An 18,352-nucleotide genomic window follows, 5' to 3' on the forward strand; every position below is an offset into this window, starting at 1 on the left:
AAGCCTTTTTCCTTCTCCACCCATTGGTCTCCATCCCCAATGTCACCCCAACTTCAGAAATTCTCCCCTCTTTACTCTCCTTCCCCCTCCTTTGGTGACGTGAGTTTCTCAGGACCCTGTTTCTAGGGGTTGTGGAGTTGGACGGCCTCGGGCAATGCCCTGCCTCATTGTGGAACAGCTGAGTGAGCACAGACAAGTCACATAACCTGAGCCTCAGTTTCCCCTCCTATAAAGAAAGAGAATGACAGTGCCTGGTTCACAGAGTCGATGTGGTGATTTAATCATGGAATGCGTGTTAGCACAGCTCAATGGTACGGGCTCAGTAATAGTTGACTACAGTTATTAGCATCATTACAGCTCCTTCCCAAACTCCTTGACTGAGTTTTCCCATTAACGTCCACTTTCTTCTGTTTTGCAGCTCTCCTTGGCACTGGCCTCTGATGTCATGACTTCAGCTGTCACGTCTATGTCTGTCACAACGCTGTCTATACCTCCAGCCCTGACATTCCAGCTACAGTCCCACAGGCACCTCACACAACAGGAGCCAAGCCAAACTCACCATGTTCTTACTCAAGCCTGCCCCTCCAGCCAGACAGCAGCAATGACAACAAGCATTTGTTGATCACCTAGTCCACACCAAGCACTGTCTCACACACATCACTTGCTGCTTAATTCCCCTTGCGGGATGTCCCACCAACCTCAGAGCCACAGGACTTTGTATTCCTGGGTCATTTTCGAGACACTTTCCTCTCTCCCCCTTGGCCCGTTGGGTCTACATCATTGATGCCCCTTCAGTCTGCCCCTCTCCTCCATTCCCAAGCCCACGGCCCTGGGTCAGGTGTGTTTGGCCTCTCACCTGATCAATGGCAGCAACCTCCAAGTCAACCTGCCCGCCTCTACTATTCCCACCCCCTTCCATCCCTTCTGAAGGCCAGCGCCATCTTCCTGCCACACAACTCTGCCTGGCTCGTTCTGGTGTCCAAGATGCATCACTGCTCACCGAATAGCATCTAAGCCCATCCTTGGCCAGGAAATCCAAGCTCTTCCCACTCAGCCTGCATCTTCCCCTCCCCGCTTTGTACATCAGCACTAACCAAACGGCTTCCTAGTCCTGCCACGTGCCTGGCTTTCTAGCCACGGACTCTTTCCCTATATTGTTCCTCAGTCTGAAACACCTCTCCATACCCTTGTCCCCATCTCCAGATCCTAGCCAATATTCAAAGAGCCAGTCAATGGCCACTTCCTCTCTGGAGACTTCCTGACGTGCAGAGCCAGACTCCGAGGTTCCAGGGCTTTCCAGAGCCCTTCTCATTCTGGTACACATCTGATTCCCCCCCCAGTGCTCCCTGTGTGCTCCCTGAGGGCAGGGGCTGTGGGGCTGATACTTCTGATTTACCTACACTGCTTGGTTCAGAGCAGGGGTTTGGGAAATGTTTGTGAGCGAATCACTCAGAGTGAATTCAAACAGGTGTAACACTCAGCCCTCTGCCTCCAGCCGGGCCTGGACGGTCAGCACAGAGTTAATACCGAGTCCTCCTCTGAGCCCCTAAACTCTGCCCTCCTGTGGTGCTGAGGCTTTGTGATCTGCACGTTAATTAGGCTCTTAATGAAAACACAGACTTGAAAGCTTCCAGACAGGGGAGGAGCAAGTTTCATTGGCCATCGGTCTCCAGAATGTGACCTGGCGCAGACAGCAGAGGGACCCACTGGCGTCTGAGACCACAGCCCCGACTTCCAGCTCGGGCCCAGCGGGGCACCCAGTGAGGCTCATGTAAAGGGTAATAATGACTTAAAAAGGGAGAGTTTCTTCACAGGTGCCTTCCTGTCAAGGCCACATCTGACCGAACTCAGGCCAGTTCCTCCTTGTTTGCCAAATGGCAGAGGCCCCAGGAGGAAACCTCTAAGTTGGACAGTTTCCATGCGAGATAACTGCCATTTAGTACAGGAAGATGGTGCCAAAAGGAAATTCCCTGTAAACTTCAGCAACTGCCGATGTAATCTGGTAAAACCCTTCTGTATAACAATTTGACAGTATGTACCAAGAATCTTAAAAATGACCATAGCCTTTGACCCCCTCATGAATCAAAGAGCCCACACATTCAGGGAAATAACTCTAAATGAAGGCAACTCTTTATGGACACATTTGCTGATCACATCGCTATTTTCAAAAGAGGAAAAACTGTAAACAACCTAAATGTTTATCAGTAGGCAGATTGTTAAATAAATTTACTAATATCACAGCTAATGTTTACTTCACGTTTTCAATGTGCCAGACAGTGTGCTAAGATCTTCTTGTGTAATACCTCATCCCATTCCACCCCAGTTATGAAGTAGCTACTAGAGTTACACCTGCTTTGAAGATGGGTAAACTGAGGCTTGGCCGCGTTAGGTGAGTTGTCCAAAGTTTCTTGACGCTGGTGGAGGTCAGATTAGGAGCAGGTAGTCTAACTCCAGAAACTGAATTCTAGACCACAGTATATCATCGCTCTCAACGTGTGTGTGTGTGTGTGTGTGTGTGTGTGTGTGTATTTGACGGAATATTGCACATCTTTTAAAAACATTATCTATGTAAAATAATTTTATATGCTATTTTAATAACCTGGAAAATGTTTCTGCTATAATGTTGAGTTAAAAAAGGATATGAAACTGTCTATATAACATGAGTACAACCTCTTAAAATATTTAAGCTATGTATATATTTGTATGTAGGTACATATATGTATATATATGCATATGTATATAGAAAGGAAAAGGAAACATATGAAAGTGTTAACAGTGATTATATTTGGGTGAACGGGCGTTTTCTCCCTCTACATTCAATGTTCTGTATTTTGTACACATTCAACCATGGGTCACCACTAATTGACAATCAGGATGAACTTGCTGGCTCTTTATTTGCAAGTCCCTCAACAAGAGGAGCTGACCTCTCACCTCACCATGGTCTCCAGTCCACCTGTCAATGTCCCAAAACAGAGAAGCCAGAGGCCTCTGGGACCTGGCTTCAGCATAGGAGCACAGTCTTTCATGGCCCATCGTCACCACCCAGGAATAGGACTGGCAATTCCAGGGTAATGGCACCAGCCCTGAGAAATCCCACAAGCCACGCCCGAGGCTCCCTGGAAATGCCATGTCAGCACAGGCACCACACACAGTGGGCCTGACCCAGAGCAGGGACCACAGCTTGCAGCCAGTCCCCACCCCACGCTGTCCATCCACACAATACTTAGGGCTGCCCAGTGTTTTGTTTGTTTGTGTTTGATTTTGTTTTTAATCAAATTATCTGAAAATTTCTAATTAAAAGACCCCACAGAAAAAAATCTAGCTTTCTGCCTTCTCTTAACAATCAGAAGATCCAGGCCACACAACAAAAGTCAGCTGGAGGCGTCGTAGCCACCCCCTTCGACAGGATGTGGGCCTACCTTGCAGCAGTCCCCACCACTCGCTACTGTCTCCCAGATGCTGGAGTTGACACATGTGCTTGAACGGCTGCTTTTCTAATAGCAGAGTGATATGGAAAGTGAAATACGTTCTAAGTCCATGTTTCATTCAAAGAGGAAAAGTGAAATGCAAATCAGGAAGGCTGTCGGTGTCAAGAAAAATGGAAGAGGGTACATTTCCAGGCACCTCTGCTCATTTACGTTACCTCCCTGATCCCAGTGGTCTCTGAGTTTTCTACCTCTGGCCTAAAGGGTTCTTGAGGAGCAAATCAAAGAAAACCATAGCCCCCATCACTTTTTGGAGAGATTCCTGGTAGAAAGGAGCACCTGCTGCCCCTTTGCCTGTCTCCTCTGTTCCTGCCCCAGTAGCTGATCCTCCACCTGCAGTCACCAAAGACCTTCCCCTAAGCGGCTGGGGTGGGAGGTAAGGAAGAGTGGATGCTGCAGAGAGGAGCTGCCCAAGGCCACAGAATTCAGACCCATCCCGTGGAACCCACGAGCTGCGCCCATTACTTGAACAATGTCATTTTGGAGATGTGCTCCCAGCCCACATGCCCCCTAAAGTTTGAAGCTGGTTTGGTGCATGATGATTTTGTGCAGAGGCCCAGGGGTTACCAAAGTTCCCATAGCCTCGGCTTCTACAAAATTCTAGGGCAGAAGCAGAAACAGCATCAGTGGGTACTGAGCCGGACTGCCTGGGTCTGGATCTCAGCTCCACCTCCCACTGGTGGAGTGACCTCAGGCAGGTTATGGAACCTCTCTGTGCCTTAGCCTCCTCCTTTGTAAATTTCTGGGAGTCAGGTTGTTGTTAAGATTAAATGCACACAAAGCTCCTAGCACAGTGCCTGGCATATAAGTGCTCTGTAAATACTGGTTATTCAGCCCTCAGTGCTGTGATCTGATTGATCCCAGATGAGAGGCTTGAGGGGACCTGAGGTGACCCTGCAATCCTGGCCTCTACCCTCCCTCCACCCACTCAGGTAAACCATCTTTGCCTTTGCACCGCTAGCTAAGCGCTTGGGACCAGGCACAACCAACTTAGAGCTCTGCAGGGCAGAGAAGTGCTTGCCTGCAGGAACCTCCCCCAGCTTATTAAGGGGCTTCCTAATAAGCCCCCTAATACACACATTCATTTTCTGTTGCTGCCTTGGGGGATTTGCTGAAGAGAACCAGTTTCCTTCTGGCAGCACACATGAACGGACACCTGAGGCCGAGGGCAGGATCCCATACTGGATGGGATCAACGAATCACATCCCTCCCGAGATGCTCTCGGTGCCTCCCGTGGTGGGGGCGCAGAACAGCGTGCTGGTCCCCATGTTCTCACTGCTCAGAGGCCTAATCCAGGAGACAAGGCCCTAGAAGGGTCTAGACTTCCCAGAGGGGCAGTACTGGAGAGGCTGGGCCTGGGTGGCCCATGTCCCAGGCTCCCGTGGCCCCAGAGAGCAGGCATGGGCAACCCTCAGTGCTGCCCTGACGATGCACAGTCCTGACCACCAGGCTCTCCTTCCACCCCTCCTACCACCTGCTCCAAAGGCCTTCCTGAGCCCCAGCCTGGCTGACAACCCATCCCACTCCCTCCTACCCACCATGTCTGACGTGGCCCATTCTCATCTGCCTGTCTGTGGACGGAGCACCACAAGAGGGACAGGACAGAGTATTTTGTACACCGCTGTGTCCCCAGCACCTAGCCTGTGCCTGGCACACAGCAGGGGCATAACTATTGTGTATTGGGTAAATGAACAGGGCTAACAGTCATGTCAACCTCACACTGTCATGGTGCATATGACATGAGATGATGCACGGACAGTAATTAACACAGTGTCAGGTACATGACTTGCACTTACCAACTTTGGCAGCCGCTGATGGTGGCTGCTCAGCTCCCTAAAATTGGCTGGTTGATGCCCACCCAGCTTTGGGGCCCTTTTTGGGTCTGGTCTTTCCCTGGCTGCCTCCCATCCTTCCTCTAGTCTCCTAGCCTAGAGGCTTCTTAGCCTGGCCTCAGGACCCCTTGAAGCTCAGGCCTTGGCCTGGCAAGTCGGCCACCATTCTAGCTCCCTCTGCAGGGCAGGTGGGGGTTGGTGAGGGTGGGACAGAGGATGGAACCAAGCACTGTCAAGAAAGCTCACCAATTAATTTGCCTCCACACATCCCAGGCTTTCTGAAGGAAGGCACTTCCTGAGAAACATCTCCCTCAGTGTCCCGGCCGGCTATACCCACCCCCATACATGCACAAATACCCCTATTTCCTCCCCTTCCAGGGACAAGGCGCCCAGGTTGTGAAGGAGGCAGAGCTGCCCCCAGGAGCTGAGGGGCCTCATCACCGAGACTTTTCCAACATCTGAACTCCAAAGAGTTTTAAGACTTCTGGAGAGATTTCCTCTGCACCCGAGACTAACACGAGCTTTGCCGAAGTAGACAGGATAGAGCAAAAAGCCAGCCTGGGGGCTAGGGCTCCTGGGTTCCAAGCATGCTCACAGAGCCCTTCATTCCTCTACCTCTTTGCTTTTGACTCTGGAATAGGACCAGATCAGCAAGCTTCAAACGTTTCTCAGAAGCGCAAGCCTTTAATCAAACTAAGATGTGCCAAGACACAACCTAATATGGCAAGTAGATAAAGGTGGGGAACCCCTGCCTTGCATCTCCCTGGGTGGCCCCCATGGGGGTATGCTCTGTGACCCTCTGCATGAGCCAGCCCATTTGTTGCCCTGTGTCTCCCCACATGCTGACAGTGACTATGGGTCTTGGGGCACTGAGCAGGTGTGACCCACCTTCTGGGAGCAGCCAGGTCCCAGGCCCTCCATTTGCCCCAGTGGGAAGCATCAGCACCATGCTCGGAGGATGCACAGCCCTGTCCTGGACACCTCCTGGGCTGGGCAGGGAGCACAGGCTTAATCAAGGGGCGGGGGTGAGAGAGGTGTCAGGCTGGGATGCTCCTGATGAGCCATGTTGGGGCTTTGGCTGTGGGCACAGCTGAGTCCCAGCCTCTGTGGGCAGAGGGGTGACAGACAGGCCATGCAGAAGGCTTCTAGGGAGAGGGGTCTAGCCACAAGAGCTGTCAGCCCCAACTGGATATCTGAGGTGACAGGAAGGACCACGGTCCAGCCCTTCCATTATACGGAAAAGGAGACTGAGGCCCAGGAAGGGACAGCATCCTTCCTGAGGGGACAGAGTGACACCAGAGCCAAGAACCAAACCCCAAGCTATTGAAATTTGTCTTCTAAGACCCCCAGCTTGGCCTTCCTCCACAGTTGGCACTTTCTACTCTGCACAGCAAGTGCCACCCTATTCTTTCCATCCTTCTTGATCAAGACCACCCCCAGGAAAAGACGCAGAAACCTCCATTTCCAACGGGAAGGAAATAACAGATGCAGCTTGTGGTATGGGAGTGGCTACGTGGCACACCAAGAAATGAAGCTCTAACTGGAAGGTCAGGGCTAGGAGCAGGTGAGGTTGAAGAGAGCAGCGGCCCCCTTCCCAGCCCTGAGGCCAGCCCAGGTGCAAGGCCTCCACGGCTGCTCGCAGCTGGCACGTGGGGCCATCACATGGGGCCCCACGCTAGCTTTAATGCTCTGCTCTTGTTCTTTTAAAATTCTTAATCATTTTTGAACAAGGGGTCCCACATTTTCATTTTGTACTGGGGGCCGCAGATTATGCAGCTGATCTTCACTAGCCAGTCATTAACTGTGTGTCTTTGGGTAGGTATCTAACCTCTGGGAGCCTCTGTTTGCTCCTCTGGAAACCACAACAGCACCTGCCTTCCAGAATTGTTATGAAGACGAATTAGAACATACGCAGAGCTCTCAGCAGGTGCACAGCACACATAATAAATACTTAACCAGTGAGAGTTAGTACTATGGATGAAATAATAATAATTACAGACTATTACATGACAACCTAGATGTCTTGCTCAATCAAAAGTATGCTAACAAACACATCCCAGATCTGGTGAACCAGATCACAAGTCCCAAGACACCAGGCCCCCTCCCCTGGCCTCTTACCTTCCTGAAATGGCTGAGTTTGCATCTGCAGCCGGATCTTGATGAGGTCCACGGGCGCACCCAGCCCAACAGACACCACGCCGGCCACCATGCTGGCCAGCAGCAGGTCAGACAGGGTGCGGGACGGGCTGGCCCCAGGCTCCCTGCAGTGCTGCCAGCTGAGGAACCTCTGCGTGTTACTGAAGACCCCAAACACCACTGAGTTGTAGACGGCGATGCTGGCGAGGGGGAAAGACATGCCCTTGAAGAAGCCAAACACCTGCGGGGAAACCCAGTGGGAGGAAGCATGAGGGCCCAGGGCCGTCTGCAGGCAGGCGCCAGGCTCCCCGTGCTGCCCTCGCACAGTCCCTGCCCCCTGGGGCCCGCAGGCTGGCGGGGTGACACTGCAGAAAAAAGAAACCAGTATGTCAGTGAGGAGAATAACAGAGGATGCCGATGAGACAGGAGAGACGGGGCGGGTGAGGGGCTGCTCCCCACTCAGGAGCAGGGCATTCTTGCTCTGGAGAAGCCGGCTTCTGTGTGATGTTTTGTTTCCTGAGCGGTAATATGCTGGGCCTGGACCCTATCTTTGCCACCGGGTTGGCAGTACTCTTGGGCTGGAAAGAAATCAGGCTGTGGCCGAGGGGGAACGTGTGGAGCCCTAGTGGGTAGTGGACTTGCCAACACCACATACACCCTCCTAAGTGACTGCTCCAACAAAAGCATCCTCCAGGCACTTGTCACATGCCAGGCTCCGGGGGACAACATAAGAAAAAGACTGTCCACTGAGCTCAGGGTCTGGGGGCCGGGAAGGCGAGAGGGACAGGAAAGACAAACTGATAGGCAACTATAATACAATATGCTAAGTCTGCGGTTAGGGGCTAAGAAGAGGGTCCCACAGCCCAGAGGGGTACCTGGGCCAGCCTGTAGATGGGTGGCCCTGAGCACGGGAGTCTCTTGGCAGAAGAGCTGGGGAGGAGAGCCCCAGGAAGGCCTTCTGCACTTACACAGAACGCAGCAGGCAGAGGAGGGTGCTGGAGCTGAGGTCACAGTTCTTTCCACACTGCATTCTCAACGAACACCAGAGACGCTCCGCCAAAACCAGCAAATTCCACAGGCTCTTGGAGGAGTCGGGGCGGTACAGTGTTTTAGCTCCGTGCCAAAGATGAATGAGCACCCGGAAGTTGTCGTACAAGCTCCAGGCTCTACACAAACCCACTAATCCTGACCTTCATGCGTACACTCTATTTGCTAGAGGCAGGACCCCCTCACACGCACAGACATGCACACACACACACACACCCTGCTTCAGCCTCTTCCTCTACAACAAGCTCCCTCAGATAACTGGGGACACCACTTAGCCCTGAGCTACGGTGTCTCAAGGGAACACCCACAGTTCCCACAGCTAGGACGCTGGCTGGCAGACACTGCGGGGAATGTGCGCCAAAAAGGAGAATCAACGACCGCCTTTCAGGGGATGGAGGAATCACACATCACCCAGGAACAGGGTACTAGGTCTGCAGGGCTCGCCGTGATTTTAAAGCAGCCCATCAAGAGAGTTAGAACAACACTCTGACACAAGGCACACTTCATCTGAGGAGAAGCTCCAGGTGCAGCAGCAGACGCCAGAGCTCCAGGGCACTTGCACAAGGGAGCCGAGTGGAGAGAGCAGTCAACAGTGGGGCCACATTTCCCGTGACTCAAGGCTAAGCCTCAGGCTGCCACGGGGCTTACACTCGATCACTTCTTTAATCGACAGGTCATCTCATCCTAAATTTTAAAATTTGTTTATTTATTTATTTTCGCTGAGGAAGATTTGCCCTGAGCTAACATCTGTTGCCAATCTTCCTCCATGTTATATGTGGGTCGCTGCTACAGCATGGCTGACGAGTCGTGTAGGTCTGCACCCAGAACCCAAACCTGCAAACCTGGGTCACCAAAGCGGAGTGCGCCAAACTTAACCACTATGCCACTGGGCTGGCCCCTTAAAATTTATCTTAAATTCACCAGAGGGGCCTTAGAAAGTCTTCTGAAAGCACATGCTATTCTCAGGAAAGGTACCTAATACATCTTCTATAAAATGTTGTGCAGGATTTCCCCTTTGCAAAGAAAACCCTTGGGTCTGCTGGTCTTGAGCGACCCGCAGTGTGAGCCAGCTCCAGGCATCTGGAATCAGAAGTGCTGGCTCCCGTCATGCCCGGATAAAGGGAAGCCTGTGAGCATGTGGTTTACGGGCCACTCACTCAGTTTTGAGAAACTGACAGGCCCCTCTGTTTTCCCAGGAAATTTCCACACTGTGGTTCTAAATTCCTCAGTATTTGTCCAGAGAGGTTACACAAAACCAGTTTTTTTCCCCAATAACATCACACTGGGTGGCAGGGCTATGTTTGGGTAACACATCATATTTGAGGAGTGGTGTGAGATGAGTAGGGAAAATTCAGCCCAACGTGATGATTGCTAACAAACAGGCTTCCTGCCCGCCGTGCTGGTGTGAGAGTGGTGGCCTTGGTCCCCAAGCCCGAGTGGGCTTCACCCCGTTTGGTGGGAGGCCCTGGCAGGTATGGTGCCACCCACCCACTGAAGAGCACTTACACTCTCCCTCCTGTACACGGTGCGGATGCAGCTGAGGGTGTTCCCATAGCCGATGCCGGCCTGCAGGCGAGTCTGCGGAGAGAGGGAGGGGTCAGGACCCAGGCAGAGAGGATCACGTCCCCACTGTCCCCAAGATGCCAAGCCTCCAGCACCGAGGCCCAGAGAGGGGACAGCCCTTCAGTGAGAGGTCTGTGTTTCAGTGCTGGCGAGGCTGGCCCTCTGTCCTCTACCTGCCTTGCCTCCCTCAACGTCCTATTGAGACCTTGCTAAACGCAGCAGAAGCCCTCTTGGTCTGAGAGAGGAACAGAAGCTGGTTTGTTGTGCAAAAACAATGCTTGTGTGGAGACATAGGACCCCTGCCTCTTGAGTGCAGAAAGCTAACCCGTGGCTCTGCCGCATCTGCTGTCCATCAGTCTCCCCTCCTAAATAGTCCCGGGAGCAACCTGTTCTTCTCACTTCCTGAGCCCCCTCATCTCTCACCTGGACGATGGGCTGGTCTCACCACCACCCTCCTGCTTTCCCCTCGCTCCTTCACCTGTGTCTACACAACAGTCAGACTGATCTTTTCCGAACAACAATGAACCACGTCACTGCTGTTTAAAGTGCTCCAGTGGCCTCCCATCAAAGGCAGAATCAATTCCACACCCTGTACCAGCACCCAGGAGGTCCTGGCTGAGCACCTGTGCCTGGTCTCATCCCCACATGCCCTTTCCTTCATGCCCCTGCCCACTGCACCCGCCATATGCCACATCCCCAAGTCCCCAGAGCATCAGCTCTTTCCTGCCTCCAGAACTGCCCCGCATTCCCCATCTGGAAGGCTCTTTCTTCAGCTCCTGCTCATCTTTTTGGGTCTGAGCATAAATGTTGCCCTGGTGTCATCTGTTTGTCTGTTTACTTAGGGTGTATTCGAGCTGCCTTTCTGTGGCAGGGCTGTCTCATACTTCCCTCTCGTCCCTGGGGCCAAGCAGGAACCTGGCACTCGGCCCCATGAAACTGGCTGAATGAGGGGCTGGGTAGTGAAGGCATGGTGTCCTTAGCGGAGGCTGGCTCTGGTGGCCAGGGGCAACGGCTGACAGGCACAGAGGGTCTGAGTGAGCCCTCAAAAGTGCCCAGGTCCCAGATGGTTCCACTTCTTTAAAGATGTGCAGCCTACGGTTCTCCATCAGAACAGTTTCTCAGCACCCACAGTGTGCCATGCTGGTAGGAAGGAGCTGTGAGAGCCAGGGAGGAGGAGACCCAGACACTGCCCCCCAGAACCCAGGGTCCCGTGAGGAGCAAGACCCAGTGTGCAGACTGACTCTTCACCATTAATAGCATCAGCTCCATCTGCAGACAAGTAGAGAAGACCTTGGGAGAACACACACCCCAAGAGTGATGGTCTCTGAGGTGAAAATCATGGGTGATGTTTTCCTGCATTGAAGTTTTCTTCATTTTCTAACTTTCCTAAAATAAGCAGGGTTTTTCTCCACTATTTTTAGCTTATATAATTTAAGAAATAATTTTAAGTACACAGCTAATATGGGAATACATTCTATCAATTAAAAAATTTCAACACTACATATAAGGCTGAAGTCTCCTTTGCCGGTTTCTCTCCCCCTCCACCTCCCCCAACCCCCGCAGCTAATCACCATGGCTCATAGCCTGGCTAACTGTTTGACAGGCATTCATCTAAAGAGTTTTGTAAACACAGACAGCCAGAGAGAAGATATAGTAATTCATAGGTCTGATACATAAATGGCATCACACTGTTGGTAAGTCTTATTTTCACAGTCAGAGAAACGTACTTACTGACTAACTCCACGCATTGATGGGGTGCCTATTTCCTAGCAGTCACTGTTCTGATCTCAGGGAATTCAGCAGAGAAAACAAACTCCCTGCACTCGTGGAACTTACAACCGAGCGGGGTCAGAAAAGACCATCAATAAGAAGTAATTCCCAAGTAAGCATATATGTCAGATGATAACAAGTGCCATGGAGAAAAATAAACCAAGGATCAGAAAAGCTGGGTGGCAGGGCAGGAAAATGCAATTTTAATCTGGGTGGTGGGGAAGACATCCTGGAAGATACAGCAAGATGAGACCTGGGCCTCCACGGTCCTCTTCTTGAGCAGAACCACAGAGGTCTACCCTGGGGCGGAGTATCTCCAGTCAGGACAAGGACGTGGGCCAGGAGAGGTGGGGCATAGGCCTCTCTCTCTGCCCCATTTAGGGCTGGCATGAGGCTGCATGCTCTCACCTGCTGATCCCAGCTCTGTCGGGGCTGTCCCTGGGTAGTGCATCCACGAAATGGTGGAGCCCACAGGAGGGATCAAGTTCCCACTAAGAAGGCTGAGTGGTCGAGTCGCTCAAGCAAACGGTACCTGAGGAAACTCAACCTGAGAGCCAAGCCCAGATCACAGAACAGTCTCAAAGCCATGGAGCAAAGGTCTGCCAGCCACGCGGAGCACTCAGGGAGCCTGTCACTGAGGCTAGCAGCACAGCTCAAGCCTCCAGGGCCTCCAGTTACAACAGGAGCTGGCATTTAGTGTGCACCATCTTGGTGCATGCTTGGGGAAACACGGGCCATCTTCCAGAACTTATCTCACTGAAGCTCACAAATGTTATGCAGTGTGGATACTATCCCCATCTTACAGATGAACAAAGCTGATTTCCTGTGTTAGTTTCCTATTGCTGCTATAACAAATTACAACAAATTTAGTGGCTTTAAACAATGCCAATTTATTCTCTTTTTTTTTTTTTAAGATTTTATTTTTTTCCTTTTTCTCCCCAAAGCCCCCCGGTACATAGTTGTATATTCTTTGTTGTGGGTCCTTCTAGTTGTGGCATGTGGGACGCTGCCTCAGCGTGGTTTGATGAGCAGTGCCATGTCCGCGCCCAGGATTCGAACCAACGAAACACTGGGCCGCCTGCAGCGGAGCGGGCGAACTTAACCACTCGGCCACGGGGCCAGCCCCCAATTTATTCTCTTACAGTCTAGCTGGTCTAAAGGCAGCTAAGCCCTAACTAGAAAACCCTGGTCACACTGCATCAGGCATAAATCCTGTGCCAGGAGCCAGGGGAGAATCTTGACCCCAGCTCCACTGCCACCAAACAGCCAGTGGCTGGCTCTCCCACCTATGATGGGGAAGGAGCCTTTGACCCAGGTCAGCAGTTTGGGTCCTTTTAGTTTGGCTCTTCCACAGGCGAGCCATGGGACCTCAGACAAGTCACTCGTCTGCCTCCCCACACCCCAGCGTGTGTGTTCATCAGGATGGGAATGGCTTGCTCATTGCTCTATCCTTGGTGCCACAGTGACCATCTTCTTGACAGCCCCGCTGGGGAGGTGCTCTTTGCCCATTTTACAGACAAGGAGGTTAAGTGCTGTGCCCTGCCCCACAGTAGGTGGGGAGGCTGGGACTGGCCAACCCTAAATTTTGGGCTCAGATGCTGCCTTACACTTGAAGGCTTTTCTGGTTCTTATTTCCATAGGGACTTGCAGGAGGACACTCATCTGTGCCCCGGCCCCTCCCCAGCAGGTCCTGAGAACCCGAAAACAGAAATGGGATGATCACAAAAACAAAATCACTGCCAAGTAATGAGGGCAGAGCCTTCCAAACCAGGCCTCCTGGCACCCCACCCCCATGGGCTGGCACAGAGAGCCTGCCCTGGCTGGAGACTCTCTGGGGATCAGAACCAGCAGGCACATTCCTGGAGGCAGTCACACCCCAGGCCCCCTTCCAAGAGGTAACGGCAACAATGGCTACTGTACCTTGACTGTGTCCAGAGGGTGGCCGACGATGACACTGGTTGCACCTGCGGATTGAAGAATACCTGGTCACTCAGCCCCTGGGCTCCTGGCTTGCACCTGCTGGCTCGTGGGACAGGACAGAGGGCTCAGGCACTTACATTCACTTATTCTGTCACCAAAAGGGATCCCTAATGTGCTAGGCACTGGCCCAGGCACCAAGGAAAGCAGATAAAATGGAGGAAAACCTGCGCCCTGCCTCAAGAAACAAGCACCCCAAAAAAGGCAGGTGAAGGTGCTGAGACAACTGGGTATCCACATGCAAAACAATGAAGTTAGATACCCCCCACCTCACACCATATCCAGAAATTAACTCAAAATAGAACAACGACCTAAATGGAAGCACTAAAACTATAAAAATCATATACTAAAACATAGGGAAAAATCTTAACAACCTTAGATTTGCAATAGATTCTTAGCACAAGTAACCAAAAAAAATAGATAAATTGAATAGCATAAAAATTAAAAACTTTTGTGCACCAAAGGATACTGTCAAGAAAGTGAGGACAACCTACAGCATGGGGGGAGATATTTGCAAAACATATATTTGATAAGGGTCCAGTATCCAGAATATATAAAGAACTCTTACAACTAAAAACAAATTTTTTTAATAAAAGACTTAAATAGGCATTTCTCCGAAGAAGATATCCACATGGCCAGCAAGTACATGAAAAGATGCTCAACATCATTAGTCATTAGGGAAACATACATAAAAATCACAATGAGATTCCCTTTCACACCCACTACGATGGCTCTAATAAAAAATGGAAAATAACTAGTATTGGCAAGAATATGGAGAAATTGGAAATTTGTACATTGCTGGTGGGAATGTAAAATGGTACAGCTGCTGTGGAAAATGGTTTGGCTGTTTCTCATGAAATTAAGCAGAGTTACCATATGACCCAGTAATTCCACTCCTAGATATACACTTAAAAGAACTGAAAATAGACACCCAAACAAGTACACGTCCATGCGTGGTCATAGCAGCACTATTCACAACAGCCAAAAGGAGGAAACAGCCCAGTGTCCATTACCGGATGAATGGATAAATAAAATGTGGTTTATCCACACAATGGAATATCATTAGCTGTAACTAGGAGTGAAGTATGGATACACGCCGCAGTGTAGATGAACACTGAAAACATGCTAATGAAAGAGGCCCAAACAAAAAGGGTCACATATTGTATGAGTCCATTTCTATGAATTATCCAGAATAGGGAAATCCATAGAGCCAGGAAGTAGATTAGTGACTGCTCCAAGGGAGGGGGAGGGGATAGGGTTTAACTGTAAATGGGCACGAGGGATCTTCCTGGGGGGGGGAGAAAAGGCTGTAAAACTAATTTATGGTAATGGGTGCACAACTTGGTAAAATTACTAAAAATGGTCAAATTGTACAATTGAAATGGGTGAATTTTATGATGTGTAAAATAACCTCAGTAAAGTTGGTTTAAAAATAGAGACGTAGCACTTAAACAGCGCCTGGTACCTACCAAGGATTCACTGTTACTACACTCATCCTTATTTCAGGGAAGCCAAAAGAAGAGATGTGTTAACATGAACAAAGCAGGACAATGTCAGAACAAACGACAATCCACTACTTGCTGTGTGAGCAGGGCAGGGAGGTCTCTGTGTCACCAGAGCCTCTGAGCTACTCTGACAGCCTTGCCCTCCAGGGTGTTTCTCAAACCAAGCTCCTGGCAGCCCTCCTGAAGCTGGTCTGGCTGTTCAAGGGACAGCCTAGAGAAGTGTCTCCCAATGAAAGGCTGAAGGGGTGTCCAAAGAGGGCCTGGATATGCCCAGTGGGCCTCTGGACACAGCCCCCTGACTGGGAAAGTTAGGAGGGGCAGGTCTCAGCCCACCCAAGAGAGCCTGTACCAACAGAACTGGCCACCGTGAAAGGAACGGCCTGCGCTCAGGACAGTGAGGAGCAGGGGCCCTGCAGCCACCCGTGGAGGGAAAGAGGGGGACTCCTGCCAGGTGGGAGGGGCCGCCCGAAGGGGATCCTGGGATGCTGTCCGCCTTACGGCTCTTTTTTTGTTTTCTGTTTCCTACAAATCTCCTGGTCTCCTCCATACTCAGAAGAACAATTGGTGGGGCACAAACATGCTACTGTAGCCTCTGCCTCACCAGCTCAGTATTTCGTTTCGTCTTTGGGATGGGGCCGCACTTACCAACATCCCTTCCCAGATGACCCTTTTAGAGATGGGACCAAAAGAAAGACACTTTAGAATAAGTAAAGTCCCTCGAACCCTCCCCCAACCCTCACCAACAGCTGAGAAAAGAGGAGGGTGGACCCATTGGACAGAGAAGAATGGACAAGCAAAGTAATGGATGCAACTCTTGCCCAAGCAAACCCGGCCCAAGCCCAGGAGAGAGAGGCTCTGAGAGCGGTACGAAGGGACCAGCGGGCCCAATAGTGCCCGGAGGAGAGGCCTGACAGTTGACAACGGCTGAAAACAGGAAGGGTTCCTCCTATCTGGCAATTGGTACCTGCAGCCTGGCGCTCGGCTCCCTCTGGCCGGGGCGCCCCCTAGGGCCGGCCAGATCACGAAGTCGGGCTCCCCATCCCACGCCGGGGCGGGCGGGGGTGGGGCGCCGGGGTGGGGTGGGGGGGGGGGGGGGGGGGGGGCGGCCAAGCGCCCCCCTCACACACAATTCCTGCGAGGTACGTCCCCCCAGATTCAGGTGCGCACTCGGTCACCAGAAGGGTGTGTACGCGCCTGAACGCTCCATTGGCTGCCGGCTTTGACCAGAGGTTTAATCATTACCGGATCAAGTTCCGCGGATCCTAACTTCGAGGCAAATCAGCTCAGGGGGAATCTCATTAAGGCTCGCGGAATTTAGCTCCGGTGGCAGGCGAGGAACAGCAAGACCACCCCTGCGCCCGGGCGTCGGGGCACTGCCCGCAGCGGGCGCGGATCTCGCCGGGGCGCATGTCGGGAGCGCACGGGCGCGGGGCTCCCTCGCCAGAGCGCGGTGTGTAAGCTCGGCCCGAGCGGCGCTCGGCGAGGCTCTCTCTTGTTCTCTGGCCCGGGGGTCTCCCGTGAGCACACTCACCTCTGGGGGACCCCGTTACCACGCTCACCTCCGATCCAGCCCGCCGCAAAGTCTTCCAGCTGGAAGTTGCCCATGGCCGGTGCCGCGGCGCCTCGCCCTCCCGGAGCCGGGTCAGTGCCCATTCAGAATCTGCGGGACGTGGCCCGCCGGCCCGAGCGCGCCGGAGCAAGAAAGTCGGGGACTGGGAGCGCACGGGAGGTCCTACTCCAACCCTGGCTCCGAGTCACCGCGCGCGGGCTGCCGCGCTCACCTCTCCAAGAGCCCGCGGGCAGCTGACATCACGCCCCCCGTGGACCTTAAAGGCGCAGCGCTCAGGCTGGGCGAGGTGCGCTCTGCGCCGCGCATCCTGGCGCCGAGAGGAATTCCCTATCCCTCCCTTCCCCCGTCGTCCTCTCCCTCGCCACCAGTGGAGCCTCAGCTCCTCCAGGCGAGAGTGCCCGCCCCGTGCAAGTAATTGTTCACATCGGGTCCGACTGCGGAAATGATTTCAGGGACATTTTTGCGAAGTTCACCACAAGAGAGAGGGCGGAAGGCTTTATTGAAGGTCGTGAAACACTTGATGACAAACCTGTGATAGAATTACTTACCTGTGAGGGTACATCCTCTTTTAGGCTGAAAAAGCGCTGAAATAGTTCTATCTACTAAACTATCAACTAAACCAGAATTTCTTCTCTTTGAGGAACTAAATGAAAGCCAAGGACAGTTTCGCTATAAAACACACAGGACACGCACATTTCCACTGCAGTTTTAGAGGTTCGGACCCCTTCCGCCGCCTCCTTCCCCGCACCTCTCCGTAGTCCCCAGGTTTCAGAACCCTATCTATTCGTGAATGACTGGAATAATGTGTGGAAAGCACCGAGCCGGAGGAGGGCTCCAAGACGGCCCTAAGTAAGCATTAGCTATTAATAACGTCCAACGTTGCTGAGCGTTTAAATCCTGCCTCACTCACTGCTGGGCTTCCTCCTCACAGTGACCCTGCGAGCTGAGGGTTCTTGGCATCCTCATTCCTAGGTAAGGCAAATGATGGTGTGTTTAGTGTATATAATGATATCTATATATATCACATAGAGTTTAATCTTTTAGGAAACTGGCCCAAATTAGGAGATGAAAGTTGTCACACCTGAGTTACAGGCTAAGCTGTGTGAGGGCAGATGTGAGGTTATTCTCAAACACCTGGTGGACACAGTGGAGGGCCCAGGGGAGACCCCACTCAGAACTGAAGGTCCTGCAGCACCGCTGGCTGAGGGCACACAGCCCCCTGCAGGAAGCACCCCGCCAGGTGGAAATTTTCCCAGCCCCAAAAACTCTCAGCCCGCCAGGCCTTTAGGAGCGGGGAGGCTAGGCTGGAAATGTCCTCTGCCAGCTGGCTGGGTGTGAGGTCGAGGTGGCCAGATAGCACACTGTGCCTCTGGAAGTGCCTGCTTTGCAGGTCCCAGAAGCCACTGATACCCACCCCCAAGGCTCTCTGGGCCAGCCCCCCCCATGCCCCCTCCCCACACAGACAAG

At 52.2% G+C, this 18,352-nt stretch overlaps 1 protein-coding gene across 1 annotated transcript in view; it reads right to left on the bottom strand.

Moving 5' to 3' along the window:
• The window catches only part of SLC25A48 (solute carrier family 25 member 48), a 38,390-nt gene extending 21,470 nt beyond the window's left edge, over positions 1 to 16,920 (bottom strand). Inside the window, exons 1-4 of the mRNA XM_046667791.1 lie at positions 16,875 to 16,920; positions 13,754 to 13,797; positions 10,007 to 10,078; positions 7,436 to 7,694 (exon numbers count right to left, since the gene is read on the bottom strand). Coding sequence (XP_046523747.1) covers positions 7,436 to 7,694; positions 10,007 to 10,078; positions 13,754 to 13,797; positions 16,875 to 16,920 — 421 coding nt within the window. The remainder of the gene's footprint in view (positions 1 to 7,435; positions 7,695 to 10,006; positions 10,079 to 13,753; positions 13,798 to 16,874) is intronic.
• Positions 16,921 to 18,352: the final 1,432 nt, after the last annotated feature.

Source organism: Equus quagga, chromosome 7, assembly GCF_021613505.1.
Source record: "Equus quagga isolate Etosha38 chromosome 7, UCLA_HA_Equagga_1.0, whole genome shotgun sequence".
NCBI lineage: Eukaryota > Metazoa > Chordata > Mammalia > Perissodactyla > Equidae > Equus > Equus quagga.